The sequence below is a fragment of the Dendrobates tinctorius genome, unplaced genomic scaffold (assembly GCF_039654945.1).
Source record: "Dendrobates tinctorius isolate UK_male_01 unplaced genomic scaffold, ASM3965494v1 ptg000219l, whole genome shotgun sequence".
Lineage (NCBI taxonomy): Eukaryota > Metazoa > Chordata > Amphibia > Anura > Dendrobatidae > Dendrobates > Dendrobates tinctorius.
This window is the reverse complement of record NW_027361886.1, coordinates 170,946-186,720: the sequence shown is the minus strand read 5'-3', so window position 1 is coordinate 186,720 and position 15,775 is coordinate 170,946. Positions and strand designations below refer to the sequence as shown.

The 15,775-nt window shown below is 41.7% G+C and overlaps 1 protein-coding gene across 1 annotated transcript; it reads right to left on the bottom strand.

Annotated features, from left to right (window-relative positions):
- Positions 1-2,652: 2,652 nt before the first annotated feature.
- Positions 2,653-9,006, bottom strand: LOC141058898 (derriere protein-like). Its single transcript, XM_073555099.1, has 2 exons — positions 8,737-9,006; positions 2,653-4,628 (listed from the first exon to the last, which is right to left on the bottom strand). The coding sequence occupies exons 1-2, from the start codon at positions 8,987-8,989 to the stop codon at positions 3,817-3,819; spliced, it is 1,065 nt and encodes a 354-aa protein (XP_073411200.1). The 5' UTR covers positions 8,990-9,006; the 3' UTR covers positions 2,653-3,816.
- Between the last annotated feature and the right edge of the window lie 6,769 nt (positions 9,007-15,775).

The window sequence follows — 15,775 nt, the reverse complement described above, 5'->3', positions numbered from 1 at the left end:
CACAAACCTCACAAGATGAATGTATGTCTGGCAGTGGTCTGGGAGAAGCTGCTCAGTTAAGTAGGCATTGCAATTACCCAGGACAGTGAACACCTGAGACTGCTGACGCCTCCCAGTCACCAATTAGCTAGTCGAGCTGTCAATCAACACACTGACAGCTCAGCACGCCCCTGTACCAGATTGGATGGCCATTACTGAGCTGTCAGTAACTGCCTCCCAGACACCTTGAGGGGTGGAACCGTGACAATTACTAGGAATGTGCTGCGTTGCCTGCTCATGCGCCATGAGACCTAGCAACAGCCAGTGTCACTGGTCAAGATATTATCCCACTGGAGGATTTTTTCTTTTTGCGCATGCGCAATACTCATAGTAACTACTGATGTCACACAACAGAATTTTTTCAATAGAGAGGCCCGGTATTATGCACACGTCTCCCTGTTAAGTACACGGCAGCAGCACTCAGGTATTTTATCACACTTCATGTGGTCATTACATGCTGGATCTCCTGCACTATATATTCTAACTTTTTTCTCTGTCATCTCTGCTAATGTTTAATGGGCACTATGAAATACCTGTATGGTAACAGAATGCCATCTTGAATAGCAGTTTGACAAAACAAATATATATACAGAGTCACAGTAATAGTGCCAGCTATTCTAGTGTTTGCTAATAGCAATATATTGAAATACTCTATCTGGTTAGAAGAATATTCAGGATTGAGAGTCCTCAGTGGTTGATACCTTTTAATGGCTAACTGAAAAGATGGTAACACATTGCAAGCTTTCGAGACTACTCAGGTCTCTTCTTCAGGCATAGACTAATACAACATCTGAAGAGTCACATTTTTAGGCACAACACAGCACAGAAAAAATGCATAAATATGTGACTCTTCAGATTTTGTATTAGTCTAGCCTGAAGAAGAGACCTGAGTAGTCTCGAAAGCTTGCAATGTGTTACCATCTTTTCAGTTAGCCATTAAAAGGTATCAACCACTGAGGACTCTCAATTCTGAATATTTTTCTATCTACTGGCTAACACGGTACAAAGATATACATCTTTCCTGTATCTATCTGGTTAAGAATTTTTATAATGATAAAAGCTTGATCTGCATTTCATATTTCTATTATGAGGCAATACCACCATCTGGTGGTCAGGTAGAAAATAGCAACTGCTATAAATTATTATTGTATATCAACATTTGTGTATGCTATTAAAGCACCTTCTTTTGCACCAAGCACTTTAAAATGAGATCATGATAATAATTTCTATATTTGAAGCACTTTTTCAGCATATGCACTTTAGATAGAGATCAAGCTAATTTGTGATAGTAGCTTTATTGTTTTATTGCCAAAGAAAGTCAATTTTGTGGACTTTAAAAAAACAGCCTCCATCTTCCAGTATCATTTTGTTTCTGTATTTTAATGTTTTTTTTAGATGAATTAATAAATTTCAATATTTAAAAAAAAATTTTTGTCACTTCAATAATTTTTGTTCCCCAAAAGATTTAATGGGATATACAAAAATAAGAGTGTATAAATTGTTTCAAAGAAGTGCAACCCAGGATTAGTGGGTGATCATTATATGTAAGGATCATATTTTAGATATATTTAATTCAGAATAATTGGTATATAATCTTTATTAGGCAGGCCAATACAATTCTGATAACAAATTTGTTGTTTTTATATTTTTAACTTCTTTTGCACAGAAAAACTATTTTTGGAAAGAAAAAAATATATATATATTTTGTGGTCGTCATATATTACTAAACCTATAACTTTTTATTTTTCTTTGGCCAGAGCCATTTTAGGACCTTTTTTTGGGTGGGGGGTAAACTAGTTTTCACTGATATAATATTTAGTTACATTCAATTTATTGATCACCTTTTATTCTTTATTTCCAAGGATGAATATAAAATAATAAATCCCAAAGTTTTTTTTTACTGTGTTTTGTTATCACTATATTTTTTTGCATCATGACAAGATAAATAAAAAAGCAATTCTGGCATTGTTTTCACATTATTTTTGTTAAATGACAGATAAATAATGAAAGTTTTATGTTATGGGTCATTACAACATGATGATACCAAATGTGTAGTGGGTGTTTGGTTTTCTTTTATCACAAATCAACCATTTTTTATCTTTAAAACTGGGATTTTGGATTAGCTATACTTTTTTTTAATGTAAAAACATTTTTATAGTATTTACTATCCCCAGGCAGGGCTTGATAAGCTGCTTTATGACCGAAACAGAGGTCTTTAGTATGCTTCCATCTGTTTTGGCAACCCATTGGTACCCGTTGTAGACCCCGAACTGTCTTAACACTGTTTGCTTTACAATTCTACCTTTAACACCATTCTCCTGGATCTGAACTCTACTGTCTCCTGACTTCACTCCTCACTTTTGACTTTGTCCATTTGCTTGCCCTCTGTTGTTTTGATCCAGTTTATCAACCCTTGGTTGCTAGCTCGCTCCACCAGCCAGCAGCTACTCCATGGACATACCCCCAGGGGATCCTGTTGTAAGTCCATAACTTGTACAGGTTCTTAAGCCAAGTGGCTTGAGCAATGTCTGCCCATGGAAGCCGTATTAAGAACTGGCAGGCTTTCATATACAGCTACCCTTACAGATAGGCGAGACACAAACTGTAAAAATGTAAGAATCATCAATAGCTTTATTTAAACCCTTCTATTACATTTATTGTATTTAAAATAATATACGTAGCAATCTTTCAAAATAATCATTCCATATGCATGTATCATTCTCGAAGCTGAGGATGCCTTCTTGAAAATGACTAGTGTGCTCAAAAACAGAAAATAACACTTTTAGTGCAAATACAGAGTGTCTGCTTCAGATACGAGAATAGGCATAGATTTTTTTTCCAATATTTTCAAGACTCTAGTTTATTATCCCTGTTTTAGGCCTCATTCAGACATTAGGGATTATTGTCATGCACAGAAAAAACTGACTAATTTTCATAATTATGATGGATTATCTTTTGACAAATGTGAGTTTTACCATCAGTTTTTGGTTAATAATTCTTGTATGCCCAAACATTTTTTTAAAAAACTTGCAAAACTTCTTCCACTTATTACAGTGTTAAAAACAGACAGCATCCGCGTGCAGTCCATGATTTTTCATGGATCCATAGACTTGTTTGACTGAAGTTTTTCTGCGACTTCATGAAAAACAATGAGAGAACATTTCTGAGAATTAGACATCTCAGTGAGGCTTTACTGTATTAGTAGATAAAAAGTCCAGCTAACGCACCAGCAGGGTGCTTGGCTCACATGGACCGTAATATCGTTTTTCATTGAATAATTCACGAACAAGAAGGAAGACACCAGTTCGAGCAGTATAAGAATGCAACACGCCTTCAGATCAACTATGATCCTTCTTCATAGCAAATTGAATTAATTTGCATGCATTGGTCTCTTCCTTGTTATCTGTGGATTATTCAGTAAAAGTCCATTTTTACTACAGTGGATCATGGGAGCTGGAATCTTTTCTTTTTAGCCTGTGCTAGGATCAGAGGATGTGTCATTATTTTCTATCACATGTTAAGCACTTATCCCTTTTGAAGTGCTGAGCAAACAAAGCTAAATCCCTGGAGCTTCAGAACTATTCTTCCTCCATAAAGTTCCTTAATCCAATAATCCATATCTAAGTCAAGCTGTCCTTTTTCTTTAGTATTACATTTATGCAAGTCCAGTTCTCCTTTTTAAAGTAGACTGGTCTTGAACTATCAAGAAAATTAATAAAGTGCCCCTAAACACATCCAACTGTTTAAGAAATGAGCATTTAGATTGGTAATTAATCCTCATTTGCAGCCACATTCATCAACTACCATATCCTCATAATGTCTTAGTACAACATTGTCATTATTGTCATAATAAAGCATGGAGATGGGTGACAGCTTAATTGGAGCACAGCAGGGCAAGGGTGTAACTTCTGGCTCTATGGAATGCACCAGAGTCTGCAACACCGCATGGTTGGTGCCCTTCAGCATCTCAGTCAGGGGATAAGGACATTCCCCATGGCAGTAGTTGGCCATGTAGCCACGAGGAGCAATAACCCAGTTCTGCCATCCTACATCCTTGAAGTCAATATACAGTCTCCTCTTTTTGCAAATATTACTTGAAGTTGGCAATAACGGTTCCTCACTTCTTTTGACACGTCGTTTTTTGCAACTGGTGGGATCAAGGGAAACTGTAAGCAAAGATGCATGGATGAAAGAATAGATTTGATCACAAGAGGAAGAAACATGATTCTCCATGCTAGTATTACTATTAGCAAATATTTCCAGAATAAGTCCCATGTTGTTCTTTTTGCTGGTCCAATCTTGTGTCACCTTTGTGAGATTGAAAGAAAGAGACTTATGATGAAGACGAAATGACTGAGCAAATAGAAGTTTCCTATTGGTGTTGTGGTCTCTCATGCTCTTTAAGGCCATGTGCAAGGGACGGTGAAGTTGAAGCTGAAATTCCTGCCCTTGATATGTGTTATGCTGGAACTTGATTTCTAGTTGGCTGAGTGTCACTTGTTCTTTTGCTTCTATCACAGAAAGGTCAAAGAAGAGATGTTTTTTGAAGCATAATGATCCATGAGACATATCGCTAGAGATCAAAGGCCCTGTGAAAGAAAACATAAGACATTAGATATTACTGGTTTTGTTAGTATTCTATTTATCCAAAGGTTAGCTCATTTTACTTCATAATATAGAAGGTTATCCTTATGAACTCAATAACACAAACATTACATGTGGCATTAGGGAGCCCCTGAGTAGAATTGAGCGAATTTGTTCGGTCCCCTCTTATTCGGCAAGCTATAGCGCTTACTGAATAAGCTACAGCAGGAACCCAGATACATGGAGCGCGCTGGCTGATCAGCGCTGCAGCTGCATGTGTCGCGGCTGTGTCACAGTCACAGCACATGCATGGAGAGCGCAACACACAGGCTCTCCATGCATGTTTTGTGACTGTGACACAGCCAAGACACATGCAGCTGCGGTGCCGATCAGCTGATCAGCCGGTGCTCTACATGCATTTGGGTTCCCGCTGTAGCTTATTCGGTAAGTGGATCGCCCGCTGGGGCCATGGGGTACTCGGTACCGGTCCAGTTCTTAAGGGATGTGTCATGGCAATGGTGACCTGGTCCGTGGCCCTGGGAATCCAATTAAAGGGATATTTACAAGGAGATAAAGTTTATGATAAAATGTTCGTGACGCCACCTGTGGTATTCGGTCAGGGGACTGACATTGCTTTGCAGATCCTCTGGGATGGTGACAGGGCAGCAGAGATGGTATAGCTCTCCACAGGTAGAGCTATATCCCAGGGCAGCTTGGATGTAGATGTTAAAGGTGAGGTTGGTGAATGTGGCGCAGGGCAGGTGACGCAGGAATGATCCAGGTGAGGGGTCCAGCAAACTCCCAGGTAGATTGGAATACACCTTTCCAGAACTCCTTTCTGTATGTACCTCTCCTGGCCATCTCACTGTGCTGGCTTTCCTCCCTTCCTGTCCAACACCTCACAGCCAGTGTCCCGATCCAGCAGCCACGGACCTTGTCTGGTGACGCCCTCTCTGCGTCCCCTTGTTCCTATATAGCTGCCTTTTCAGCCAAGAAAACTGTGGCTGTGGCTGAAGCACCTAGAGGTGCCCTTGCCTCCGGCTTTCTAGCGGAGTCTGGTGATTCTCCACTAGTCTCGGAGGCCGGTACCCCCCTGCAACCTGATCCCTCCACCTGTGAGAACAGGTGGATACGTGCCCTATGGATGGATTGCTCACTATCCGTGCCCCTAGGACCCCTTCTTCCTCTCCACTCCTGGAGCCTTCTGACTTTCTGGCTTCACTTTCTGTTGTCTTGGGACAAACTGCTGTCAGTCCCAGCTCCCCTTCCAGACTGTCCCACTAATCTAATCTCTCTCCTTCCCGCTCTCTAAGCTTCTCCCCTTATCCTTCCTTCTCCACCCACTTCCCCCCAACACCCTTTACTACCCAGCCTGGGATGAGACTATCCTCCCTTAGGGTACGTCCAGGGTGCCCTGCTGCAATAGTCTGCATTGGGTGCAGGTGTTAGGGTCCTGGGTGGTGCTCCCTCCTTACCTGAGAGTGGGGTACCACACCTCTGGTTGAGGTGCAGTACCTCTGTGGTGACTGAACCCTCAGGGGTGCCACATAAGCACTATAGCAGGGACCCAAACAAATTCGCTCAACTCTACCCCTAAGTCTATACAAAATGGGTGTGTAAAATATTTAATGCCTATTTCAGTTAATAGTCCTATTAATTGAATGATATTCCAAGGGGTCCAAAGCTCTCCCTATGCACTGCTACTTGGATATTATTATTATCCATTGTCCACACACAATCTAAATTCCCTATCAGTATGTCTTTGGATTGTGGGAGCAAACTGGAGCACCAGGATGAAACCCAAGCAAACACGGGGAGAACATTCAAACTCCTTGCAGACGTTGTCCTTGGTGGGATTTATACCACAGACTCCAGAGATGCAAAGCAACAGTGCTAACCACTGAGCTACCATGCTGCCCTATAATGAATAAATGATACATGAACTCAAGCAGCCCTGAACCAAACTATATCCAATAGTCTATACAGGGTAGGCTTATAATAGATATTGAGCTTCATTTCTGCAGCCATGTACAGTTCATGTAACTGCTGTGTAGCACTAGCATTATAAAAGCAGAGTTATAACTATCCAAGGATTTGTATATTTAGTGTAGACTACATTTTAACTTTAGGGTAAAAAAAAACCAACCAAAATACGTCCCTATTGATAGCAAGCCATAGTCTTGCATGTGAATCACAAAACAACAAGAAAAATATTTACTGGAAGATCAGTATACATAAATTCATCTGATATTGGGATAAAGAACAGGCAAGTATGGATACAAGATGTCAACCTTGTGTAATAATTAGAAGGCATAGCATGCTAATACCTAATATGCACTAAATTTGTCACAGTATCTCATGCTGGTTGATACATTTGGTTCATCATTAGTCTCTATAGTCTTTATATAACATCTATTAGTTTGCTTACTTTTGGACCACTTTTTAAGCCATAAACTGGATCACACCAGTGGCACACTTGGTGGATTTTACCAATAAACACGTAGCCATATCGTGATCCAACGGCCAGAAAGGGCAAAATAAAAAGCCCACCTGTGGCTGGAAGCAGTTGCAAAATGACAAATTAAAATGATGCTCATCCACCAGCACTTATATGGATCGAGTGCAGACCACTAGAGTAGATGTCACCATTAAACTAGGAGCAGGACAGCTGTGGCCTGTGATTGCTAAATTCACCTGACCGCTGCATTCAATCACAGGTCGCAGCAGTTCTGTTGCTGGTGGAATGGAGACATATCCTCTTCCTGTGTAAGCGCAGACCACAGATTAGCCTTTGCTAGATCCAGGGAGGTGCAAGTATGTATTTTTTATTGCTCTAAGCCAAAGGTGAACTTTTCATTTTGCATGGACAAACCCTTTTCAGTAGAAATAGTAGAACACTAAGTATCAGTATGAACAGTGGAATATAATTTTGGAGCGAGGAACAACCTTGCTTCAGTATTAGGTCTAAGTAGAGCCTGAAGGTTCTGCAGACTGTCATGTGACCTGATATGAAGCTCCTTTAGGTGCTCTCTAGACTGGCAGAAGAGAATAATTCAGTAACAGTAGCAGCAAGCATGGATATGACTTGTAAGAGTGATGTTTGTGCAGTGGCACCACACTGTGTGGAAGGGAGTGTGGGGGCATCATACTGTATGGAGGAACGGTTGTGGGGACAACATATTATGAGTGGACTAATATACTGTAGGGGATATTTTAATATACTGTAGGGGACATTTCTTTAAATTGTGTGATTTAATGTTATACACTATTATCTACCACAAATGGTCTGTAAGGTATCCCAATTAAACACCGATTGTATAGCTATCAATCTGCTATTTTAGATAATACAAGAACTTTGATATAAAATGATGCTGCTCCAATGATGTCAAAGGTATTAATATTTAATAAGCATTGGCATTTATTTTATCTCTTTAATGGACACTGGGTAAATAATTATGCAAAAATCTTACTGATCGATTTATACCTGATTTATTAGCTCTTTTCATTGTCTTCATTCTGTTGTACTATGTGACCTTCACTCTGACTAACTAAATCATATATTGCCTTAAATATGGATTGGAATTAAAACTATGCATTCCTATGAGAAGCTAAATGTTAGTGTCCTTGGAGTGCTTAGTGCCTGGCTCAAGATGTTGTATGACTTGGGTAGTAAATGTGGATTGCATGCTCCAACCAAAGGAACAGAGAAAAGCTGATAAATTAGAAATAAAGAGATCAGTACAATTTCCAACTGTAAAACTATTTACCCAATGTCTGTTACAAATGGGACAAAAGAAAAAAAATTCCATTTACAATTATAAGAAAAACTTTGGCTTTAAAAACAGTATGCACCTACAAATATCAATAATTGCATCAATTGAAAGCAACTAGAGATCTCCATAGCTGTGTAATTTTGGTCACGTGCTCCTTTATGGTGAGTGCATCTAAGTTTGAAATAATTTACAGTAGTGTATATATTTTCCTACAAACATTATGTAATTTGAACTTTTTATGCACTTATGAAATACATACTGCTAGTTAGATGTTGAAGAAAAAATGCATACATTTAAATGTGATGTAAATAATTCAAGTATAATTCTTGTCCATCCTCACCTTGATCTTTGTAGAATCTGACAATATTTCCAGGTACTTGAAATCCCTCCATTCTGCATGGATTGTCTTCATTTATGCCCTTCTCAAAAATTTTCCAAAGCGTCTTGGGAACAGGACCTGGAGCAATAGGTTTAGGTCGTCCACTCAATCCCAAGGCTTTGAGAAGCATCTTCTCTTGAAATGGCAGCTCAGAGCAGTCAACCAGCAAAAGATAGGATATCAGGCTTGAAATTAACAGCAGAAATGTCTCCATAGTGAGCTCTGTTAGTGGTCTACTGGCTTCCTGTGGAACAGGTTCTTAAATACTCTCAAAAACAGCCATGTGTGAAGTTTGTCAGCTTCTTGGAGCCAGTAGGAGGTGTTACCAAACCATCATCCTGTCTCCTTCTTTTTGAATGTAAATATTCACATTCCATGAGCCAATCTTAGACCGTTTCATTTATCTTAAAAGCATACTTTCTACAGTAACATTCTACAAATAATGACAAGCCTTGATGATTCATCAGTTCGAAAACTGATATAGGAATGCAAAATATCATATATAATTCTAGTGTGTGATCTGTAATTATTGAGAATATTTTCTACTTCCATTATTATACTATTTAATTAAACTATTATAATTAGTAAATTAAAATTATTTGGGCAGGTTTGTATTTTTAAGCATCTACAGAAGATTTCACTTTATTGCAGACTCATACATGCCACTACTAATACTGTATACACACACACCCGGCAAAGTGAGGTTTACATTCCCTTATTTCATAATAATAAGCGTCGACAAAGAAGTTCTATTGATCCTAAAAGAATATTCCAAGCAGAAAAGTATATGTAGGTGGCAATAATATGAGTGCAAAGTGGAGACAGACAGAAACACTGCAAGAAATCTACAGTCATATGTCCTCCATCTATAGTGCTATAGGACAAATAACAATAAAAATAATACAGGTCTTGGAAAATGGCAACACAAAACAAAAAAATATGTTTTTGCAATATTCTTAATATATTTTCATGACTTGAATAGAAAAAAGTGATACATGTTTGGTATTGTCATAATCAGATGGATGTTAACATTTATGTTTCCAGGTATTTTTTACTGCACAGTGAATCATTTGAAATCAAAACCATAAAAACTATGGGGGGCTTATATTTTTTTCAGTATTTCATTACAGTAGGATTTTTTTTCTCACAGCACATTAAGGCTACTTTCACACTTCAGGTTTTCGGCGTCAGGCGCGATCCGGCGTCGTGCCGGAATGCCGGATCCGGCAAATGTTTAGTAAAACCGGATGTGACGGATCCGGTTTTCTGCCGGATCCGTCTTTTTCTTGACAGACAAAACCGGATCCGTCTCATCCGGTTCATCCGTTTTTCTATCCGCTTTTCGACGGATTACGCCGGATCCGGTTTTTAAAATTGACCCTTGTGGCCTTCCGAACGGGATTGGCTACTGGAAAACTATATATAGCATGTTCCTACAGCCCTTCTTTGACAGGTTGTAGAGGAGAAAGTGCAGGTTGGAGAGAAGAGCAAGTTACTGGCGAAGATGGATGTTGTCATTGGAAATATTTTGAAGAATTTGGCGGATTTTATAGCGGAGGCGAATCGTTTGAGGGTGATTGTTCTGGAGAAGGAGAGAGCGAGACAGCAGCGCATCAGGCATCGTAGACGACGTTTGTGGATCCACCCCATCACAGCCAAGAGAATGACGCGTGGGGTCTATTCTACACTCTGCATGGACCTTCGACGAAACCCGGATACATTTTTTGGATATGTTAGGATGAAAATGGAGAATTTTGATTACTTGGTGGAGCGCATTGCACACCTCATAAGAAAAGCGGACACCTATTGTCGCTTCTCTGTTTCACCCACAGAGCGTCTGATGGTGACTTTAAGGTAAGCCACATTTATTGGATGTGATCGCATCAGAGCACACTTTCACTGCAATCTTGTTGGTGGTAGTTTGTATCTCCAAGTGTTATAGCTCAGTTTTGGTATGTAATGCTGTGATTTAAAACTAATTTATTGTTCGACACATATTCGACACTGAACTTTCCTTTACTCCGTACATCCGATCACTCAGTCGCTCTTGTCACCTGCATCTTAAAAACATCTCCAGAATCCGACCTTTTCTCACCTTTGAAACTGCTAAGACTCTTACTGTCGCTCTTATTCATTCTCGTCTGGACTACTGCAACTCTCTTCTGATCGGTCTCCCTCTTACCAAACTTTCTCCTCTCCAATCCATCTTGAATGCGGCAGCCAGGGTCATATTTCTGTCCAGCCGCTTCACCGATGCCTCCATCTTATGCCAGTCATTACACTGGCTACCTATTCGCTACAGGGTCCAGTATAAACTTATCTCTCTCACCCACAAAGCTCTCCACTGTTCTGCACCGCCTTATATCTCCTCTCTCATCTCTGTCTATCGCCCTACACGTGCCCTCCGTTCTACAAATGACCTAAGACTAACATCCCCCGTAATCCGAACCTCGCACCTCCGTCTCCAAGACTTCTCTCGTGCTGCTCCAGCTCTCTGGAATGCACTTCCCCAGACGATCAGACTGATACCTAGCCCTGACCTATTCAAGTGCGCTTTGAAAACCCATCTCTTCAAAGAAGCCTATCACATCAACTACTCAGCAAGCTAACTTTGCCCTGTTCCCTCCTTCCAAATATTATTCTGAATCTGCACCCTACTATTCATCTGTCTCCACACCCTTCATGCACATGATAACTGCACTTGATACTTGTCTATTGCACTTAAACACACGGGCTGATGACCGGATCATGCAGCTTTATATGAAAATCCCTATTATAATTGCCAGACCTGAATTAACAAGCATTTCTCACCTACTGTGTCCCCCCATTTCCTTGTAGATTGTAAGCTTGCGAGCAGGGACCTCACTCCTAATGTCATTGTTTGAATTGTCTTAACTTGTATTGAATTTATTGTCTGTACATGTCCCCGCTTAATTGTAAAGTGCTGCGGAATATGTTGGCGCTATATAAATAAAAATTATTATTATTATTATTATTGTTTTTTAATTCCCCACAGATTTCTTGCAACTGGAGAATCCCTTTCGTCACTGCATTTCCAGTACAGACTCGGGATTTCCACCATATCTGGAATAGTGAAGTACACATGCCGTGCACTGTGGGACTCCTTAGCTGAAGAGTTTTTACCAGAGCCCACAACAGAGAGGTGGATTGAAATTGCTGACAAGTTTCAACAGATATGTCAGTTTCCCAACTGCTTGGGCACTGTGGACGGGAAACATATCCGCATTGTAAAGCCAGCTGGATCGGGATCGGAATATTTCAATTACAAGAAATATTTTTCAATTGTCCTCATGGCCATCGCTGACGCGGAATACAAATTTATTGCGGTTGATATTGGGGCCTATGGCCGCTCCAATGACTCTCAAGTTTTCAAACTGTCTGCCATGGGGCGTAAACTGTATGGAAACACCTTCCAGTTCCCAACACCTAGACCGCTGCCGCAAACATCTGGTCCACCTATGCCATTTGTCTGTGTAGGGGATGAAGCCTTCCAGCTGTCAGAACACCTTTTGAAACCGTACTCTAGCAGAGGATTGACAAGACCAAAACGCATTTTTAATTACCGCCTCACAAGAGCAAGAAGAATGGTTGAATGTACCTTTGGTATTCTGACAGCCAAATGGCGGGTCCTATTGACTGCGATCAACCTCAAGATAGAAACTGTGGACGAGGTGATCAAAGCGTGCGTGGTACTCCACAATTTTGTTATCTGCAAGGAACCCATTTCCATTGAGGACACCTCTGAAGAAACCACCTTGCAAGATTACCATGACATAACCACTAGAAGTTCTGTGACGGTTTCAGTAATGAGGGACAATTTTGCACTATACTTTATGTCACCTCAAGGCAGAGTACACTGGCAGGATGACAGAGTGTGAAAGATTTGTGCCCAACCAAACTTGTGTACCTTCTGTACCAACAGTATATACCTTTGCCAACCAAAGTTGGCTATCTTGTCATGGTCTCTATTTTTAGCTTTAGGCCACAGGTGTGTACCTGGTTGTGTTTTATGCAAAGTATTTCACCTTTTAACAAAAGTTGTGTACATTGTTATGAAATCACCAACAATAAACACAACTTTTTAGGTGAAATACTTTGCTTCAAACACAACCAGGAACACAACTGTGGCAAAAAGCTAAAATTTACCCACAGTTATATACCTAGTTTTGAATACCATTTCACCTTTTAAATACCCTGTATTTAACCTTTTTCACCGCAGAAAGAAATGACAGACAACCAGTGTAAAATAATTTAACTTTTATTGAAAAATGTTTTTTTTAGTAAACTTTTTTAAAATTTTAATAAACTTGTTTAATAAAGCTTTGAAACCATAAAACTGGTCATTTTTATTTAAATACACACATTATAAATCTGTGTAGTGTGTGGTGGAAATACTGCTGTAGGGGCTGCGGGACACTTCGACACTGGGAGTGTGGAGAGAGGACTGGGATCGTGGTGGGGAAGGAACAGTTAGAGGTGAAGGTGTGGAAAAAACTACAGAATGGGTGGACATGTGGGAAGCAGAAGAGGTGGTGGGTGGTGGAGTGGAGGGTTGGGCAGGGACTGTAGGAGCAGATGATGTTGATGGCAAGTTGTATGGGGAAGGAGTTTGGTACGGGGCAGGTTGCTGGAAGTGGGGAGATGTCTGGTACGGGGCAGGTTGCTGGAAGTGGGGAGATGTCTGGTACGGGGCAGGTTGCTGGAAGTGGGGAGATGTCTGGTACGGGGCAGGTTGCTGGAAGTGGGGAGATGTCTGGTACTGGGGAGGTTGCTGGTACTGGGGAGTTTGCAGGTACTGGGGAGGTTGCTGGTACTGGGGAGGTTGCTGGTACTGGGGAGGTTGCTGGTACTGGGGAGGTTGCTGGTACTGGGGAGGTTGCTGGTGCTGGGGAGGTTGCTGGTGCTGGGGAGGTGGATGGTGCTGGGGAGGTGGATGGTGTTGGGGAGGTGGATGGTATGTAATAGGAGGGGGAGGATGGAAAGTGGCTGGAGGGGGTGTAGATGTAATAGGAGGGGGAGGATGGAAAGTGGCTGGAGGGGGTGTAGATGTAATAGGAGGGGGAGGATGGAAAGTGGCTGGAGGGGGTGCAGGTGGAGGAACTACTGTGGTGGGAGGAGGAGGTTGGGAGGTAACTTGCTGGAGAGCAGCGTGGCATGAATGCATTACATGCATCTGCTGGGCAGGAGAGAGCGTTTCCATGCGCTCCACAACAGACCTGAAAAAGGTGTGGTTTGGCGAAGATCTTGCTTCTGAATGCATGGTTTGCAGAAGTGTCTTCACCTCCAGAATGCTGGAGTTGATCTACTGATAGCCTGCGGAGATTTGCTCTGACAAGACTTTTAGACAGTTCTGGAAAGATGCATTCAGATGCAAGAACTCTGGCGCATAAGTCTTTTCCTGACCCCTCTGCCGCTGCCGCCCAGTACCCGCAGGTGTACTAGAGGTGGCAGGGGCAGAAGGGTGGGGTAAAGGGAAAGCGATCTCCTCACCAGCAGCTTCATGTAATGTAGGCGGCCACGATGCTCCTGTGCTGGTGGATGGGACAGATGGGTCGAATGTGTGGGAAGGCTGGGAAGGTGCAGATGTACCGGGGTGGTCGAAGTGTCCCTCGGTGCCGGTCTCCTCAGGGATCGCCTCAGAAGGGTCCAATCGTGCAGGCTCCCGAGTGCTGCTCACCGTGCTGCGGAATAAAGAGAAAAAAAAACAATTAAAATAGTGACATGGTATGGCCCTGGCTGAAAAAAAGAAAGTTACATCTAAACATTTTTTTGTCACATGTGGTGTGTAATATTTACCTTCTAGTGAGCATTGTCTCCCGGAGGAACGACAGGGCTCGTGCGTACTTGTACTTGCTCCTGCGTCCTCCAGATCCACTCGGGGCCCGCATCTCTTTATTGAACTCCTTCTTGAAACGATCCCTCACAGACCGCCACCGCTTCACAATTCTCTCCCCTGAAACGAGAAAGGACAAAGTGGTTAGTATACAACATCAGTGTTTCCCAAACTCCAGTCCTCATGGTCCCCAGGGGTCATGTTTTCAGGATTTCCAAAGTAAATAGAAATCCTGAACACTTGATCCGTGGGAACCACGAGGACTGGAGTTCGGGAAACACTGGTTTAAATCAAGCAACCGGTACTGTATATACTTACGCTCTTTAATCTGGGCCCGAGCTTCGAGGTCCTCCCAGCGGTCCACAAGGAGCGAACAGATTTCCTCCCAGAGTCGTCGGGTAACGATCAGGTCAGCGTGGCGTCGGTCAGCCATATTCCATAGCGGCTCCCTTTCTCTGACGAGATCGATGAGGCGGTCCACATCAATCCCTCCATCCTCACCGTCAGAGTCGGGAGCACGCTGTGAAGGCTGTTAAAGAAAAAGACAAAAATAACATAATTAGCCTCCACAAAAGAAATGAAATAAAAAGTGCAAAAAAAACAAAGCAAAAATATTTATACTTACACGCTGGTGACCGCCGTATTGCTGTCGCCGACGACCCTGGGAGGCACTGCGAGGACCTCTTGGCCGAGCACCAGATTGGGAAGACTAGAGAAGAAAACAAAAAATGTTATGTCTTTGGATGTAGGCATTTGTTTGCTGTGTGTGGTCTGCAGAACATTGTTTTCTATGTGTTGTGTGTAGTGTGATGTTGTGTTTCTGCGTTTGATGCAAAAAACTTACCAATTGTGAGCCCACTCCAAGTGTCTGTCCACCCCTTCCTTCTTCTTCTGGGAGCTCCGCTTCATCTTGTGATTCCTGTTTTGAAATAAAAGGCAATGAATACACATATATTACAGAGATGATGGATTTTGGAAATAAAAACTTACCGTCAAACGCTGACGATGCGAGGGAGGGCTCCCAGAAGATGATGTGCTGTCTTCCTGGTGGCCACACTCCATGCCTGTGGGTGGTGTTTCTGCTGCTGCCATTGCTGCTGCTGCTGCTGCTGCTGCATCTATTGGGCGGCTGTTGAATAAAGAGAA

Bases quoted from the DNA above. Each gene is read 5' to 3' on its own strand.
- LOC141058898 (XM_073555099.1), bottom strand. From the start codon at position 8,989: ATGGAGACATTTCTGCTGTTAATTTCAAGCCTGATATCCTATCTTTTG. The intron at 4,629-8,736 runs GTGAGGATGGAC...TTTCTTTCACAG, and splicing joins CAGATTCTACAAAGATCAAG to GGCCTTTGATCTCTAGCGAT.